Raw genomic sequence first — 19,807 nt, forward strand, 5'->3', positions numbered from 1 at the left:
ATTTCTCTGGTTATACTTTGTTTGCTTTTTTCTTTTGTTGATTATGTTCCAGTTAAAGGTGAGATCATATGGTATTTGTCCCTCACCGCCTGGCTTATTTCACTTAGCATAATGCTCTCAAATTCCGTCCATGCCACTGCAAAGGGTATCAGCTCCTTCTTTCTCTCTGCTGCATAGAATTCCATTGTGTAAATGTACCATAATTTTTTGATCCACTCATTTGCTGATGGACACTTAGGCTGCCCCTACATGCTCATAAATCCTTTGGTCACGTGAATACAATTCAAACTAACCAAGATTGTTTTGTTTAGTTTCATCTTGAAATATAGCACTCTATTTAAAGCTAGTACAACAGAAGTTGTATGAAGAAGAGATGTATCATTTACACGGAGACAGACGGCTGATAGAATCATTCTATTCTTTCAAATGCTGGAATGTCAAATTTTTGTTTTTTATATATTTTTAATTTTTCAACCACAATTTACATTCAATACTATTGTTCACCAGTTTCAGATGTACAGCATCAAAATTTCTTAAACACAACATGCAGAAAGTAGGATATTTACTCAGGTCTTTACCACCCAACCAATCCACTTCCAATCAGTCACTACAAACTCTCCTTCATGATAAAAATATTAAAAAAATGGTCCAATTACTTTAGGTAGCTAAATAACTATATGAATGTACAAAAAGGATAAATGTCTTCAATACCCTACATACTACCTTATGCTATAAATACAAGAAATCATAATGCTACCCCAAAATCAAACTTAAACACATGACTATTTAAAGGAATTCTGGAATCCTGGGGCCAAAAAAAAAAAAAAAAAAAAAAAAAGGAATCTGTTCTCATATGACTGAAGCCAAAACGGATTTTAAGCAAAAAGAAATGTACATAAGCACACCATGAACACAACATGCCCACAGTAATTTAACATGGACGAAGTCATCTCTGCTGAATTGTTTAGTCTGATTAAGGCATTTCATTCAGCCAAACATTAAAGCAAGTATATGAAACTAAGACTACACATATTATTTCTATATGATACCTTCCTTTTAAAAAAAAAAAAAAACACACTATAGACATCCTAATTAATATTTTCAGATAAAGCATAATTCAGGGCTCTGAACAATTATGAAATCATATCAGAAGTAACTGCAACTTTTAAAAGAGCTAAGAAGACTTCTCAACTGTAAAATCCTATGCTACTTTTGTGAAATGGTTATGAAATTTTCTTCAAAACAAAACCATTTTCTATCTTTTTCCTTATAGAGTAAATACTAATAAAAGGTATAAAGTCTACACATTCTGCTACACCTCTTTTGTCTTTTTTTCAGACTATGTTTAGCACAAGTAAATAAATGAAGCTATGACTTAAGTTAGAGGCTATGACTTCTCTAACTTAAAATACATTTGATTTTTTCAGGAAAACACTGTCTGAAGCAGTTAGCTTTCTCCTATTATGTGAATCAAAAAATGGCTTGTATACTTCGTGGCATCAATTGCAAAGCCCAGAAAAGAAAATCAATTTAAGCCACAAACAGGTAATTACAGTATCATTTAAGAATATGTGCTCAAATTACACTAAGTGAAATAAACCAGGCAGTGAGGGACAAATACCATATGATCTCACCTTTAACTGGAACATAATCAACAGAAGAAAAACGCAAACAAAATATAACCAGAGACATTGAAGTTAAGAACAATCTAACAATAGCCAGAGGGGAGCGGGGAAGGGATAGTGGGGAGAAGGGTTTTCAGGAACTAATATAAAGGACACATGGACAAAACCAAGGGGGAGGGTAGCATCAGGGGAGGGAGGTGTGTTTTTCTGGGATGGGGTAGAGAAGTGGGGAGAAAATGCAGACAACTATAATTGAACAACAATAAAATAATTACAAAATTAAAAAAAAAAGAGTATGTGCTCAAAATGACTGGAGATCACAAACTGTCCTATAATTAAGTGGTCATCTCTTCATATCAGATGACACATATGAAATATTGTTGGGAGCTCTGTAACTTACACAACAATGAAAAAGATGATGTTCATAGTGTGAGGAAGCCTGAAGGTTTACAGTAATACCATTTCCAAAAAGTACATACATACCTTAATTTTCCAAAAAGAAATCCTTGAACTTCATCAATAGGATCATTTTCACCAATCACCGTGGTGTTTACTTCAGTACCTGTAAAAGCACAACAAACACATGTCTAATCACTCAGATTAGAAATAAAAACATTATTAATTTGATAAGTCTGAGTAATATTTTTTAAAAAAATTAGAAACACCTGAAATTATGATACCATTTAAAATGTAGGAATACCTGCCCTGGCTGGTATGGCTCAATGGATAGAATGCCAGCCTGCAAACCAGGGGATCGCTGGTTCTATTCCCAGTGCCTGGGTTGTGGGCCAGGTACCCAGTTGGGGGCACGCAAGAAGCAACCACACATTGATGTTTCTCTCCCTCTCTTTCTCCTCCCCTTCCCCTCTTTCTAAAAATAGATAAATAAAATAAAATAAAATCCTTTTTAAAAAAATGTTGAATGCCTAATTTTGCAATGGTAATGAACAGAGAGAAAAAATGTATTTATAAGACATCTTATGTTCCTGAATAAAAAATACATTTTTACCCCTTAAACTTTGGAAAACAACATGTTAAAAGTTTCAAAGTTAATACCTTTAATATTATGAACAATAGATTTTTCAACATCAAAATTCTAAAGAATATGCGTCCAGACAACTTAACCCTAAATAGAATTACTGAGAACTATAATGTGTTACTAGGCTATCTTCCATGTACCCAAGCCCATCCTTTTTATCATTAAAATGAGCTTTTATTTCAAAAGAAATAAAAAAGACTGTATATAAAAGCTGTGGTTGAAATAATAAATTCAAAACCCTATAGTATGATAACGAGTATCTATAGAAAAGTCTTCCAAGCATAGAAAATAATAAAAAGCATTAAATTGTTCATTAATTTTAGGATAGTTTAAGATTTCGTGTTGGACCGCAATTAATGGCTATTTGTGAACTACATACATCAACAACAATAGCTACTTAATTTACTGAACATTTTTTCTTCAAAAAAATCTGTGCTAATTCCTTTACCAATACATTTATTTTCTCCTCAAAAATACTTTAAAGATTTTATTTGCTTAATTTTTAGAGAGGGGGAGGAGGGAGAAAGAGAAGGAGAGAAACATCAATGTGTGGTTGCTTCCCGTGCTCCTCCCAAAGGGGCCAGACCCACAACTCAGGCATGTGCCCTAGACCAGGAATGGAACTTGTGCCCTTTTGATTCACAGGCCAGCACTCGATGAGGGAGCCGCATCACCAGGGCTCTTCACAAATACTTTAAAAGGCATATGTCATTATCTGTACTCTACACAGAAAAACATTAGGACATAGAGAATTTGGTTAATGTCACCAACTCAGATGTAACAGAACAAGCATTCAAACACAAGTTCATCAGATTCCTAAATCGATTCTTTTTTTTTTTAGCCCTGTCTGGTGTAGCTCAGTGGATTGAGCCTGGGCCTGAGAACCAAAGGGTCACCAGTTCAATTCCCAGTCAGGGCACAGGCCTGAGTTGCAGGCCAGGTCCCCAATAGGAGAGGCATGAGAAGCAACCACACATTGATTTTTCTCTCCCATTCTTTCTCCTTCCCTTCCCTACCCTCTAAAAATAAATAAAATGTTTTTTTAAAATCTATTCCTTTTATTAAGGAAACAAGTTCCCCTTTAACTCAAATATTTTTAAAAAAACACAAAAACAAAAACACTTTGGTCTAATTTACAAATTCACCTTTCACCTGAGTATCATCCTTGGCCTTGTACTCAGTGCTCTTAATGGCCAGTTCCACACCATAGCCAGAGAGATAAACAGGCTCTTTTCTGGGATTCTGCAAACAGAACAAGTATTCAAACATTACTACTGAGCTCTTTACGTGTCACATTATACAGAACATGACCATGTTAATGTCTTGTATCCAACAACTAGGATTTTAAGTGTTATTTAAACTGCTGTTTTATTACAGTCCCAATTTACCACCATTGCTCTCCCCTGCTCCACCCAACCCCACTCCCATAGTCAATACCCACCCTGTTTTCCATATCCATGGGTTTTTATACTTGTTCTTTAACTGAGCCCTTCCCCATCTTTTTTTCAGATTTTTTCATTGTTGTTCAATTACTCTTGTCCCCATTTTCTCCCATTACTCTTCCCTGCCCTCCCCTCCCCACCTTCTACATTAAATACTCCCTGTTGCTGTATCTTTGTCCACAGGTACTTTATACATGTTCCTGGACAACCCTTCCCTTTCTTTCCCCTGTTATCCCCCCCCACTCCCCACGACTGGTTATTGTTAAGTTTGTTCTTCATTTCCATGTCTCTGGTTATATTTTGCTCACTTGTTTGTTTTACTAGTTTAGTTGTTTGTTTGTGTATTAGGTTCCATTTAAAGGTGAGATCATGTGGTATTTGTCTTTTGCCACCTGGCTTATTTCACTTAGCACAATACCCTCCAGTTCCATCCATGCTTTCTCGACAGGTAGGAGTTCCTTCTTTCTTTCTGCTGCATTTACACAATGGAATACAACACCTAGGATTATGTACTCAAAATACACTTAAAATTCCATGGGAATCCTAGCCTCCTTCACATTTTATATACACATGTATGAGAATGGGGATTCCAAGTTAGAAGCAAAACCAGGTGAAGGGTCCTGGCCAAGTGGCTCAGCTGGTTGGAGTGCCCTCCCATGCACCAAAGGGTTTCGGGTTTGGTCCCTGGTCCCTTGGTCAGGGTGTGAATGGGAGGCAACTCATTAATGTTTCTCTCTCACAACGATGTTTCTCTCTCTCTCTCCCCCTTCCTACCTCTCTAAAATCAATAATCATATCCTTGGGTAGAGGATTAGATAGCAATAATATTAATAATACTAAAAACAGATGAAGGAAAATAGTCAAAAGAGCAAAAGTAGCCAAACCATGTAACAAAATGGAGAAACTAAAAAAGAGTTCCAGAACCTACGTAGCAGTGTTGAAAATTAGTGTGGTTTCAAACCCACAAGTGCTTTGTTGGGACCATGGGTGTAAATACGTGTTTATATTTTTTATTGAATTCAAATGTCTTACGTCAGGGTTTGAGCTGATCAAATGTCACAGGCTTATCACCACCCTGAACGAGGACGGCCCTGTAGACATTTTAATCTTTGATAACAGAAACAGTCTGTGCACAAAGGAAAGGAAAGCAGTTGTCAAAAATTAGATATTAATAAATTGTTTTCTGCTCATAAAAGTTGTCATCCAAAATTTTTATTTTACTTGCATGGACTTAGCACCCAACATTTATCTAGCTTATTAGGACACAGAAATTTTAGGCTAAAAATCTTTAAATATAAATAATTTAAAAGCTAATTATTATACAAGGATATAAAAGCTTCATTTTCAATGAATTCTGCCTGACTTTACCTTTTGAAATCCTTCCTTTTCTATATTATGAAAAGTTTTCAAAAAGGAAATAAAAAAATAAAGGCTTGGAAAAGAACAGAATTAAACAATCAGATCAATATTATGTGACCATATTAAATCTGGACCAAATTATTTTTCTCACTCGAGGAAACGTTTATTGAATTTTTTCATTGTTTTCATTTTTATTTTTCTATTGTTGTTCAGTTGCAGTTGTCCCACATTTTCCCCATTGCTCTCCCCTATCCCAACCTCCCCACTCTCACCATCAATCCCCCCCCACATTGTCCATGACTTCTCTATTCATGTTCCTTTGTTTTGCCCTTCCCCTTCGTTCACCCATTATCCCCCTCACTCCCCCACTCTAGTCACTGTCAGTTTGTTCTTTATTCCAAGTCTCTGGTTCTATTTTGCTGATTAGACTCCACTTAAAGATGAGATCATATCATATTTGTCTTTCACTGCCTGGCTTACTTCACTTAGCATATACTCTCCTGCTCCATTCATGTTATCATGAAGGGTAGGATTTCCTTCTTTCCTACTGCTGCACAGTATTCCATTGTGTAAATGTAGCAGTTTTTTGATCCATTCATTTACTGATGAGCATTTAGGCTGTTTCCAGCACTTGGCTATTGTAAATAACATAGGGGTGCATAGTTTCTTTCAAATTGGTGATTCAGGATTCTTAGTATATAATCCCAGCAGTGGAATTGCCAGGTCAAAAGGCAGTTCCATCTTTAATTTTTTTAGGAAATTGCATACTGTTTTCCACAGTGGCTACACTAGTCTACATTCCTACCAACAGTGTAAGAGGGTTCCCTTTTCTCTACAACCTCACCAGCACTTGTTTGTTGATTTATTTGATAGCCATTCGGACTTGTGTGAAGTGGTATCTCATTGTGGTTTAAATTTGCATCTTTCTAAAGGCTAGTGATGTTGAGCATTTTTTCATGTGTCTATGCAACCTCTGTATATCCTCCTTGGAGAAGTGTCTGTTCAAGTCCTTTGCCCATTTTTTAGATTGTATGTCTCCTTATTGTAGAGTCATGTGAGTTCTTTATATATTTTGGAGATCAAACCCTTGTCCAAGGTATCTTTGGCAAGTATATTTTCCCATATGGTTGGTTCCCTTTTCATTTTGTTGATGTTTTCTTTAGCCACACAGCTTTTTAGTTTAATGTAGCACCATTTGTTTATTCTTTCCTTTATATCCCAAGCCCTGGGGCATGTATCAGTGAAAATGTTGCTGTGTGGAATATCTGAGATTTTTCCTGCCTATGTTCTCCTCTAGGACTTTTATGGGGTCATGAATTTAAGTCTTTAATTTTGGTGCACGATATAAGTTGGTGATCTAGTTTCATTTTTTTTCCATGTCCTTGTCCAGATCTTCCAACACCATTTATTGAGGTGGGTCTCTTGTAGACAGCATATGTGTGGGTCATGTTTTCCAATCCACTCAGCTACCCTATGTCTTTTCTTGGAGCATTTAATCCATTTACATTTATGGTTACTAGTGATAGGTACTTAGTCACTGGCATTATTTCCTTTCGTGCCTGTGTGCCTCTCTCTCACTCTAAACATCATCTTCTTCAAGCAGTTCATTTAGCATTTCTTGCAATGCTGGTTTAGTGGAGGTATATTCTTGTAACCTCCTTTTGTCTGGGACACTCCTTATTTTGCCTTCCATTCTAATTGAGAGCCTTGCTGGGTAAAGTAGTCTTGCTTGCAGGCCTTTGCTTTTCATGGCTCAATATATCTCTTGCCATTACCTTCTGGCTTGCAGTGCTTCTGTTCAGAAATCAGCTGCTAGCCTTATGAGAGCTTCCTTGTATGTTACACCATCTATTTCCTCCTTGCTTCATTTAAGATTCTCTCTGTCTTTAAAATTTGACATTTTAATTATGATGTGTTGTGGAGTGGGCCTCTTTCGGTTCATCTTGATCAGGACCCTCTGTGCTTCCTGAATTTGCATGGCTTTTCCCCTCTCCAGGTTAGGGAAATTTTCTGTCATTCCTTTTTCAAAGAGGTTTTCTATCCCTTGCTTCTTTTCTTCTCCTTCTGGTATCCCTATGATGTGAATATTGTTGCGTTTCATGTAGTCCTGCAGTTCCCTTAAGATAGCCTCATACTTTTTGAGTCTTTTTTTCCTTGTGTTGCTCTGCCTGGGTATTTCTTTCTACCTTGTCTTCCAGCTCGCTAATTCGGTCCTCTGCTTCATCCAGCCTGCTTATAATTCCTTCTAGTGTATTTTTTATCAGATATTGTATTCTTCATTTCTTTCTGGATCTTTTTTATAGCTCCTATTTCTTTTTTCTTGCTGTTGAGGTTCCCACTCAATTCCTTGTAGTAGTTTGAGTTCCTTGAGCATCCCTATCACCATTCTGTTAGATTGCTTGCCTCCATTTCATTTAGCTCTTTTACTGGTGGTTCTTCCATTCCTTTCGACTGAGGGTTGTTTTCTTTGTCTCCCCATTTTTAGTGACTTTCTTTTGTTTCTGTGTCTCAGGGTGTTCTGCTTTGTTTGCCTATCTTCGTGGGGTGGACCTCTGTGGTAGGAGTTCTGTGGTACTCAGTGGTGCAGTCTCTTTGATCTCCTCCTCTGGATGCTCTAGGGTTGCAACAAGACAAGGAGGTCAAAGAGACTGTTTGTGTGGGCTCTCTTGTTGTACTTGGGCTTTATTTGTTTATGGCTTCTTCATTGGTGTGTTCTCCCCTCCAGTGGGCTTACTGGTAGTTACAACTCCCACCTTGTCTTGTGTGCTGTTGCACAGCTGTTAGTAAACAAAGTAGTATTACCAGACAACCAAACCTATGCCATCAAAAGAACCCCCCATCACAGTAGCAATCTCCAATGCAATCAAGCAGAGATTATTAAAGGTGAAGAGAGATTACAAATATTGTAAGATATTACAAAGGGCATATGAGATCACTAAACAAGGAGGAAATGTTTTGAGTGGAAAGAGGGAGGAGAATTAATAAGAGTAGGGATATAACTGCGGTGAAAAAAGGGAGAGAACAAAATTTAAAACATAAGTAAGACACGGAAGGGTGATGGAAACAATCAGTAAGAAAATGGAAGATTATATTATGAGGTTTGAAGTAAAGTTAAAAAGGTATTGGACCAACAGAAGCAAAACTGCAGAAAAACCACAGCAGAGTTGATAGCAATGACAGCATTAATCTGGGCCAAATTAAATATAATTTACGTGGTTCATTTTGAAACAAGATATAAACTCTATTAAACATTTTTTTAAAAGGTCTTATTTATTTATTTTTAGAGAGGGGAAGGGAGGGAAGGAGAAAGGGAAATATCAATGTATGGTTGCCTCCAGCACCCCTCACTGAGGATCTGGCCCACAACCTACGCCTGTGCCCTAGACTGGGAATCAAACAGGCGACCCTTTGGTTTACAGGCTGACACTCAATCCACTGAGCCACACCAGCCAGGGCTATTAAACTCTTTTAAATCGTAATTGTTTTACATTTCTTCAGATAGGTGAGTAAAGTACCTCATATGTGCAAATAACATTTTATGAAAAGGTACTTCACTTCTCAAGCAACTAGTTCAAATAATTCTAAACTAATTCCATAAGAGGGGCAAATTATTAGCTTATGTGTTATGAGCATGCTGGACAAAAGAAAATTTAAAACAATCATAAAACAAATCAATACTTACAGATATATAATGTCTGAATATGTAATTGAGTTTGCCTGAATTGCTTTTTGATATAAGCCGGCGGTGGAAATTATAAAATGCCTCATAACCGATCTCAGAGTAGAAAATCACCACTGGACTCTCAGGATTAGATGAGGGGTATCTGTGATCACCTTTAAACAATAAGGGTTTGGGTCTGAAAATGAATGCAGATGTTAATTAATAACTCTTACCAATTCCTACAGAAGGGGGGAAAGCCAGAAAAAAATATATACATCCAGATCTCATAGTACAAAACTTTAATAAATTATTCTACTATATAGAATTACCTTTTTATCTGAAAACACAAGTACAAATAATGCAAAAAAGCAGAGAAATACTTCAAGCATATAACGTGCCATAACAGTATCTATCATTTTTACCACTATTATCTTCCTATTAATAGTTTAACATTTATGTTTTCCTCATAAATTTTAAAACTTAACCCCCAAAAACACTTCTTTAAGAACACCAAGATATTAATATATTTTAATACATAGACTTTATAACCTACCAATCTCTCTTAATGAGTTATACCTCCATGCACTAAAGAAAAATGACTCTAGTAGAAACAAACCTACCTGCATAAATTTATAACCATAGAAAGAAGTCAAAAATGATATAACACAAACCATTAAAAATAGTTATCACCTCTCAGAAGAGGATACACTGTCACTGTTTTCTTTATAAAATCTGCATTATTATTATAATAAATTAATAAAACAATTTTTAAGTTAATAAAGTCTGTAGTCCCTAAAGAAGCACTTTATCACATAGCTACCTCAAGCCCGATATGGCTAGAATGCACATTGGGTATTTTTGTTGTCACCTTGAGTAAGAAGCACTCATGTCATTTGGTGAGCAGAGAACAAGTGCTGGGCAGATAATCTAACTAAAGAACTAGCCCCACTGAAAACACCCTTAGCACTTCTGATACAGCAGGACACCACCACAAAGAATGATCACTGCTATCCTTATGAATATAAGGCCAGTAGAGGGGGTACTTAGGGTAATGCCCTAGCCAGAGAGAAGGAGGTAGTTCTATTACATTGGGTTGGCCAAACAGTCCGTATGATTTTTTCTGTTAAATAAAAGACATATTTTACATTTTCACCAATAACTTTACTGATTTGGATGTATTGAGTACATCAGCTATCTCCCACATGGTAGAATATTGATTGTTCTCAATTAATGTCTCAATTTGATTGGAATAAACTTCACCTGATCTACCCGATTGTGAAGCATCATCCAGCAAGTAATCTCCACCAAGAAATTTTGCAAACCACTTTTGACACATTCCATCAGTCACAGCACCTACTCCATACACTGTACAAATCAGGTTTTTTTGCATTTCACTTGCATTTTTACCTTTCTTGAAATAATAAAACATAATGTGCCAAAAATGTTGCATATTTTCATCCATCTTCAATATTAAAATGGTTCACAAAAATTCACCAATTTTGATGGGGGTTTTTTAATGTGTGCTGATATGCCAGTTGTCACAATACAAACTAACAAAACTGTTTCGAATGAAGTTAAAGACAACTAAGCACAACTACAGCCATCTTATGGAAAAAAACAAACAAATTTTATGGCCAACCCAATATTTATACACTAAAGTAAATCGACCTGTAAGCAAAAAGCCAGACTATTAATCATCAATTTAATACTCATATTCACCTAAAATTATCCTTTAAATAGTTTTCTTTGTTTGAAACTAACACTATCCTGAGAAACCATTATTATTAATATAATCACTTCAGGCACTGGCTTTAATACACAGTGTACATTTTTTTAATATACCTTATTGATTATGCTATTATGGTTGTCCCTTTTCCGCCCCTTCACTCAACTCCATCCTGCACACCCCCTCCCACCGCCATCTCCCCGCTATAGTTCATGTCCATGGGTCATACTTATAAGTTCTTTGGCTTCTACATTTCCTACACTATTCTTACCCTTCCCCTCTCTATTTTCCACCTAACATCTATGCTACTTATTGTCTGTACTCTTCCCCCCTGTCCCCCTCCGACTCCCTTATTGACAACCCTCCATGTGATCTCCATCTCTATGGTTCTGTTCCTGTTCTAGTTGTTTGCCTAGTTTGTTCTTGTTTTTGTTTTAGGTGTGGTCGTTAATAACTATGAGTTTGCTATCATTTTTACTGTTCCTATTTTTGATCTTCTTTTTCTTAGGTAAGTCCCTTTAACATTTCATATAATAAGGGCTTGGTGATGATGAACTCCTTTAACTTGACCTTATCTGGGAAGCACTCTATCTGCCTATCCATTCTAAATGATAGCTTTGCTGGATAGAGGAATCTTGGACGTAGGAATACTTCTTTCCAACCCCTTCTAGCCTCCAAGATTTCTTTTGAGAAATCAGCAGATAGTCTTAAGGGAATTCCTGTGTAGGTAACTGTATCCTTTTCTCTTGCTGCATTTAAGATTCTCTCCTTATGTTTCATCTTGGGAAATGTAATTATGATGTGCCTTGGTGTGTTCCTCCTTGGGTCCAGCTTCTTTGGGACTCTCTGAGCTTCCTGGACTTCCTGAAAGTTTGTTTCCTTTGCCATATTGAGGAAGTTCTCCTTCATTATTTTTTCAAACAAGTTTTCAATTTCTTGCTCTTCCTCTTCTCCTTCTGGCACCCCTAGAACCAATGTTGGAAAGTTTAAAGTTGTCCTGGAGGTTCCTAAGCCTCTCCTCATTTCCGTGAATTCCTGTTTCTTCATTTTGTTCTGGTTGAATGTTTTTTTCTTCCTTCTGCTCCAAACCCTTGTTTTGAGACCTGGTTTCCTCCCTGTCACTGTTGCTTCCCTATAGATTTTTCTTTATTTCACATAATGCAATCTTCATAGCCGCCTGGGTCTTTTTTAGGCAGTGAGTTCCTGGAGCATCCTGATAACCAGTGTTTCAAACTGTGCATCTGATAGGTTGCCTAACTCTTCATCACTTAGTTGTATTTTTTCTGGAGCTTTGATCTGTTCTTTCATTTGGGCCATTTTTTGGTCTCAGTGCACCTATTACATAGTAAGGGGCGGAGCCTTAGGTATTTGCCATGGCAGGGAAACCCATGTCAGCTGTGTTGTGGCACTGCATGTGGGAGAAGGGTCAGAGAGGGAACAGTGCAGCTTTCTCAGCTCTGCCAGTTATCAGTCACTTTCCCCGCTACCCACAATCAAATTGGGCCCTTCTGGTGCTGATTCCCAGTGGGTGGGTTTGTGTATGTTCTAGGACCCTGTGGGTCTCTCCAACAAACTCTCCTGTGAGGCTGGGAGTTTCTCCTACTGATGCCTCAACCCCTACAGGTGTTTTCAGTCAGAGGCTTTGCAGCTTTATTTCCCTGAAATAAACCCTGGGTCTTGCAGTCTGTCTCGCTCCCCAGTTGTTCCTCCCAGTTTATCTGCATGCAAATGTGGGACCACCGAGTCCGCAAGCCACTGCCTCGCCTGGTCCACCATCCACTGCCTTGCCTGCCCCAGTACTCCAGCCACTGCCTTGCTGTGAGTCCTCTCTACCCAGCTTCCTATCTCCACCCCTTCTACCAGTCTGAATGAATGTTTCTTCTTTAACTCCTTGGTTGTTGGATTTCCATACAGTTCAATTTTCTGTCAGTTCTGATTGTTTTTGTTTTTAAATTTGTTGTTGGGCTTCTTTTAGTTGTGCAAGGAGACACAGTATGACTACCTACACCTCCATCTTGGCCGGAAGTCTACACAGAGTATTCTTTACTCAACTGATGACAAAGTCTATGCTATTTCTCAGACACAGTCATTAGTAAATAACAGTAACATTAAGTACTCTTATTATGTCCTTTTTAAAATGAGATGAGAAATGAAAGGTTAAGTAATCTACCTAAGTTCACAAAACATTTTAGGCAATGGAGCTGGAATTCAAATCTAGGAAATCTGGTTCCAGAATCCATACCCTAGATCACTATACCTACAGGCTACGTAACCCATTAAAAAATCAGAAAGTAGACTTCATATAGAAGAAACCCCAATGAACACATGATATTTATAGAAAGAAATAGACAACCTACCTTTCAGGTGCTGTTAGTAGAAGAGTCTCAAGAGTATCAAAATCACAGGTCTTCCTTCCATGCACTGAAAAAAATGAATTACATCCTTCTGGTGGAGGTTCATCAGTAGCTATCTGTCATTTAAGACAATATTTTTTTTAAATAATTTCTAACCAAAACAAGATAAAGAATGTTATGAACATTCTAAGAAGGTAATAAAATGATAACAAAACATCAATAAAAGCAAAAATTAACATCTACTGAATACCCATTATGTGACAGGAAGTAGGAGCTTTCCTTGTATGATTTCATTTAGCTCCTCCCAATGTAACCCTACAGGGAAGGTGTTAATATCTCCAAAACAGAGCATTAAAATTCTATCTTAGAAGATATCAAAGGACGGACGTCCAGGCAATACAGTAGAAAATGAAGCTTACAAATGTCAGTTTTAAGTGCCAAAGTATAAGAATACAGTCCTAATTCAATATGAAAATTAAGTACAATATGCAAATTAACATAAAGTGTTTACATTAATCTAGGCAACATACACATACTTTCAGTTTAAGATGTTAACTAAACTCATGTGACAAATATGCTTTTTGTATTCCAAGAACATTATAGAGCAAATGCAGAGTCCTAAGGGTAATCTAATAGTCACTAAAAGTTTTAAGTCTTTATTTTTTTAAGATTTTATTTATTTATTTTTTAGTTAAGGGGGACAGGAGGAAAAGAGGGAGAGAAACATAGATGTGTGAGAGAACCATCATCAATCAGTTGCCTCCTGCATGCCCCCAACTGGGGACCTGGCACACAACCCAGCCATGTGCCCTGACTGGAAACCGAACCGGCAACTCTACAGTTTGCAGGACAACACCCAACCCATTGAGCCACACCAGCCAGGGCTTAAATCTTCACTTTAGATACTGTTATTTCTAGCACAGGTTAGTAGGCAATCTTTCATATGTTCAAACACTGGAAACTTTGGTTGTTACCAAACCAGCGGGCTTGCAAACAAGAAGCCAACAATTTTATGAATGTTTTAAGTGAACAACTTACACCCCCCTCCCCAGGGATGAATAAACCCTAAGAATGTGTGAGCACTCACAACTATCACAACTATAGCTGAATAGTGTTCATGCCGTTCTTCTGAAATGAGATCTCAAAGCAGTATAGTTCAAAGTAAAAGATTTTGGCAAAAAAAATGGCATATGCACAATTTCTCCACCAATTCGTGTGTCAACCATTTAGATAACTTTTCCATTTGCAAAAATGCAGTAGAAAACTGGACACCATGTTTCATTATCTGTTAATAATATTCACAATTACAGCAGCTACAGCTCAAGAAAGAGGATCACCAATGCTGCCCAGAGCCAGTTTATACTGAAATTAAGTTCTTTACACCAAGCAAATGGTTGTCCACAACCACTGGCTAGTGTACAGATGAACTAAAATTTCTAGATTTGGGGACAAACAAATGCTGCTCTGATCATCTGCACTGCTTCTTCTGTTCCTCTATTCATGCTTACAAACCTGTAGGGGTTTGGACCTGTTGACCCTGCCCACTTGAAGCTGTCTGCTATGCTGCCTGCTGCTTAAACATTGTCCAATCAAATGTGTAGCCATACTGGTGATTCAGGGTCCTGAAAAGAACGGCTTCCTCAGATACATTTAACACGGGGCTTTCGAAAGCACAGCCCACAACAATAGTTTAAGTTCATGGCAAATTCTGCAAGAAACCCCTTACGTAAAACTTCAACAGCAGAGGACATCTTTTCACTAATTATTTTCACACTTTGGTTTCCTTGTTGCAGCCTTTATCCTTGCCATGGCAGGGACTAAATACATCAAAACATAACCTACTGATTCCATGTCAGCTCGCAACAAGCTGTTCATTACCAAGATGTGCACCAATGCTAACTTATCCAGCAGTGCCAATGAGTTTTATCTTCTCTGTAATGGTGTATGTTGCCTTGTCCTGTTGGTCTCTGTACTTTTGACCAAACCAAAATCAATAAGCAATAACTTATTACAGTGATGCCCAATACCCATTAGGAAGTTATCTGATTTAATGTCTCTCTATATAAAATTCTATGTGTGCACATATTCAATTCTACTGACCATCTATATGGGCAGTTAACATAAGTTCGGTTTTCATTGTGAACCTTATTGAAAAGAAATTGAAGAAGGTCTTCCAGGCTGGTTCCAACAAGATCCATGACTAGCAAGCACATTGTATGCTTTTTCCTGACCATACATGGAGGATACCAAGCCCACCTTGAAGAATCTTATAGCGCTCGCTTTCCAACAACAACTGGGGATGCCTGGCCTTGAGACTCTGGCTTAACAGCCACTTCCTTGTCATTCGTGATGCTAATCACCAGATAAATGTCCCCAAAGGAGCCAGACCCAATCTTCCATACTACTTTATATTTCATTCCAACAATGAATTATGAAGACAGAAGCTGGGGCCAAAGCCCAACACCTCCAAAGGGAGGAAGGAGGCCTCTGGGCCTATCCCCAGAGTGATGCTGGGAGGACAGCAGCAGGAAATGGAAAATGTTGGCTCTTGGCATTACAGGGCCCAGAATCAACTAAGCGGGGCCTGATCACCACCAATCAGTCAGGTTTCTTTATGCCAGACCACAGTTTGTGAGGTATTCTTGCATGTTCCATGCTGAGCCATTTATTTCTGAGTGACTTCGAGGGCTGGAAAAGAGGCGTGGTGAGTTAGAGCAGCTACACTGTGACACCACTGCACCAGTCTGGCCTGCAGGAACCTCTGCCACTCTGCCAACTGGGCCATCTTGTTACTCTGGCTCCAGTTCAATACACCCTTATTCTCACAGATGATTACTGCAGGCACAGAAATCTTCTACACCTGCACTTCTAATATGGTAGCCACCTGAAATATGGCTGACGCAGTTGAAGAGCTAAATTTTTTATTTCAAGTAATTTCAATTGATTTAAAGTTAAGTAGCCATATATGGCTAGTGGCCACCACATTGGAATATTGGACAGCATAGCTATAGTCCATAAAAACATATCAGAAATACATAGTCAGGACACAGATAAAAATGTAACCTACTATTTCAAGTAAGTAAAAATACATTAAGGAAATTATGTAAGATGTAAAGAATAACCTAAGTCAAAATCAGAGAAACACAGAAATGAGATAAATAAGCTCAACAAAAAATTATAAGAAAAATCATTTTAGAAATTAAGACTAGATTTTGAGGGAGAACCAAGATGGTGGCATAGGTAGACACACCACGCCTCCTGGCACAACCAGAACTGACAGAAAATCGAACGGCAAGGAAGTCCGAAACATATATCCAGACCAGTAGGAGGGGCGGAGATGGCACCGGGGCAGAGAGGACTCCTGTGGCCGTGGCGGGACAGAGAATGGCAGAGGGTGGGATGAGCGGAGCAGGCAGTCTGACCACTGGCAGACCCTGCGGCCCCACATTCGCGCACAGATAAACCCAGAGGGCCGGACTCAGAGAGGCGGAGAACAGGGCAGGCAGAGCTGCGGGTAGCACCCCGCAGCCCCACACTCCAGGGAGAACCGCGGGGAGCGTAGCAGACCATGTAACCCAGGGTTCCAGCGCAGGGAAATAAAGCCTCAAACCTCTGATTGAAAACGCCCATGGGAGTTGGGGAGGCAGAGGGGAGACTCCCAGCCTCACAGGAGAGGTCATTGCAGAGACCCACAGGGGCCTAGGGCATGCACAAGCCCACCCACTCAGGAACGAGCACCAGAGGGGCCCAGTTTCATTGTGGGTAGCGGAGTGAAAGATCGAGGTCCGGTGGAGCGGGCGCCATTGCTCCCTCTCAGCACCTCCCCCACGTACGGTGTCACAGCGCAGTGACCAGCGTTACCCTGCCCCGGAACACCTAAGGCTCCACCCCTTAAAGTAACAGACACGCCAAGACAAAAAAAAAAAAAAAAAAAAAAAAAGGCCCAAATGACAGAACACTTCAAAGCTCCAGAAAAAATACAACTAAGCCAGGAAGAGATAGCCAACCCATCAGATGCACAGTTCAAAACACTGGTTATTAAGACGCTCACAGAATTGGTTGAATTTGTTCAAAAAGTAGATGAAAAAATGAAGCCTATGCTAAGAGAAACAAAGGAAAATGTACAGGGAACCAATAGTGATGCGAAGGGAACTGGGACTCAAATCAACGGTGTGGACCAGAAGGAAGAAAGAAACATCCAACCAGAAAAGAAAGAAGAAACAAGAATTCGGAAAAATGAGGAGAGGCATAGGAACCTCCAGGACACCTTGAAACGTTCCAACATCTGAATTATAGGGGTGCCATAAGGAGAAGAGGAAGAGCAAACAATTGAAAACTTATTTTTGTTCATAATGAAGGAGAACTTCCCCAGTCTGGCAAAGGATATAGACTTCCAGGAAGTCCAGGAAGCTCAGAGAGTCCCAAAGAAGCTGGACCCAAGGAGGAACACACCAAGGCACATCATAATTACATTACCTAAGATGAAACAGAAGGAGAGAATCTTGGAAGCAGCAAGAGAAAAGAACACAGTTACCTACAAAGGACTTCCCATAAGACTGTCAGCTGATTTCTCAAAAGAGACCTTACAGGCAAGAAGGGGCTGGCAAGAAGTATTCCAAGTCATGAAAGGCAAGGACCTATATCCAAGATTACTGTATCCAGCAAAGCTATCATTTAGAATGGAAGGGAAGATAAAGTGCTTCTCAGATAAGGTCAAATTAAAGGAGTTCATCATCACCAAGCCCTTATTATATGAAATGTTAAAGGGACTTATCTAAGAAAAAGAAGATAAAAAAAATAGGAACAGTAAGAATGACAGCAAACTCACTGTTATAAACAACCACACCTAAAACCAAAACAAAAGAAAACTAAGCCAACAACTAGAACAGAAACAGAACCACAGAAATGGAGATCACATGGAGGGTTATCAATAGGGGATTGGGAGGGGGAGAGAGGGGGGAAAGGTACAGAGAATAAGTAGCATAAATGATAGGTGGAAAATAAACAGGGGGAGGGTAAGAATAGTGTAGGAAATGTAGAAGCCAAAGAACTTATAAGTATGACCCATGGATATGAACTATACTGGGGGAATGTGGGAGCGAGGGGGTGGGCACGATGGAGTTGAGTGAAGGGGCAGAAATGGGACAACTGTAATAGCATAATCAATAAATATATCAAAAAATTTTGAAAAAAACAAAAAAAAAGAAATTAAGACTAAACTGGAATAAGCACAAAACAAACATAAGTAATGATTTAAGATAAATAGGAAAGGAGGAAAAATTTTTCAATCAATCAATTAATCAATAAGAGACTCAAGAGAAAGTAACAAGTAATGAAGCTAGGTAAAGAAAATTCAACATATAGATAATACCAATTCCAAAACAAGGAACAGAACAAATTTAAGTTTTTAAAGAAACTTTTTGGAAACAAACCTAAAAAAATTTGAAACTCTATATTAAAAAGCATACGGTAGCCCTGGCCAGTATGGCTCAGTTGTTTGAGTGTCATCCTGTACACCAAACGGTTGCAGGTTCAATTCCAGGTCAGGTCACATGCCTTGGTTGTGGGTTTGGTCCCTGGTGGGAGCACATACAAAGTGCATCCAACAGATGTTTCTCTCTTACATCAATATCTCTCTCCCTCTCTTTCTCCCTCCCTTCCCTCTCTCTAAAATCAATAACCATGTCCTCGGGTGAGGATTTTTAAAAAAATACTGTATATCTAAAAATTCTGACCCAGAACAATTACTTCTATGCTATATTCTAGTAAACTATGACTTTAAATAAAAAGAAAAAATACATGAGGCTTCTAGACAAAAAGAGCAAGAGACTTTTAAGGGAAAAAAATAATACTGTCATCTTTCTGCAAGAAAGACTTATATACTGAACGCAAATGAAATAATATCTTTAAGATAGTCAAAAAAGGAAAATTTGAACCAAGTATTTTATATCCAGACTGCTATATAAACATGCAGAACCTGAAGAAATACTGTTTCCATGAGCCCTTCCTGAGGAACCTACCAGTCTGCAGCGTCAGAAAAGCCAACTGACTAGAGACATTTGGCAAAAGGGCTGGTAGTGAGCATTAAAGATATAATTTACAGAACCAAAACTAAATGAAGATTGAAGAGAATATAACATGAAATGAAGCATCTATGCTCTAGGTAGAATATACTCATTTTTTAGCAGGTGGGAATGAAGAATAGGGATCACTAAGTCAAAGAAAAATTTTTTTACTGTTTTCAGTAAATGTTATTGTGGCAATAATATGATATTGTTACTAATGTACTGTGTATGTAATGTAGATAAAACAAATAAGTACTATTGAGATAGTCTAATTCTATCATCCCTTTAAATCCATGAGAACTAAAATTCTCAATGTGGAAGAGACATACATGTAACAAAGTAGTCCTTATTTAAGTTGAAAATATTAGTATGAACTCATGAAGTATTTCATCTTTACATAGCTTTGTATATTTGGTCTTTGGATAGATATGTACAGTTTTTTCCTATCTCTGCCCACTTACAAGGCCTAAGAACAATTAACAACCCACTGGCAATGAATATCCCTAATGCCTAGATGTGTTCTTAAACTACTAACC

At 38.2% G+C, this 19,807-nt stretch overlaps 1 protein-coding gene and 1 pseudogene across 3 annotated transcripts in view; both read right to left on the reverse strand.

Annotated features, from left to right (window-relative positions):
- The window catches only part of UGGT1 (UDP-glucose glycoprotein glucosyltransferase 1), a 213,073-nt gene that overhangs the window by 160,731 nt on the left and 32,535 nt on the right, over positions 1 to 19,807 (reverse strand). For all 3 annotated transcript variants that reach the window (XM_053918537.1, XM_053918538.1, XM_024569684.3), the window contains exons 5-8: positions 13,210 to 13,322; positions 9,148 to 9,322; positions 3,810 to 3,906; positions 2,109 to 2,187 (exon numbers count right to left, since the gene is read on the reverse strand). In XM_053918537.1, coding sequence (XP_053774512.1) covers positions 2,109 to 2,187; positions 3,810 to 3,906; positions 9,148 to 9,322; positions 13,210 to 13,322 — 464 coding nt within the window. The remainder of the gene's footprint in view (positions 1 to 2,108; positions 2,188 to 3,809; positions 3,907 to 9,147; positions 9,323 to 13,209; positions 13,323 to 19,807) is intronic.
- On the reverse strand, positions 14,257 to 15,623 carry LOC112313107 (casein kinase I-like; annotated as a pseudogene).

The sequence above is a fragment of the Desmodus rotundus genome, chromosome 2 (assembly GCF_022682495.2).
Source record: "Desmodus rotundus isolate HL8 chromosome 2, HLdesRot8A.1, whole genome shotgun sequence".
NCBI classification, from domain to species: domain Eukaryota; kingdom Metazoa; phylum Chordata; class Mammalia; order Chiroptera; family Phyllostomidae; genus Desmodus; species Desmodus rotundus.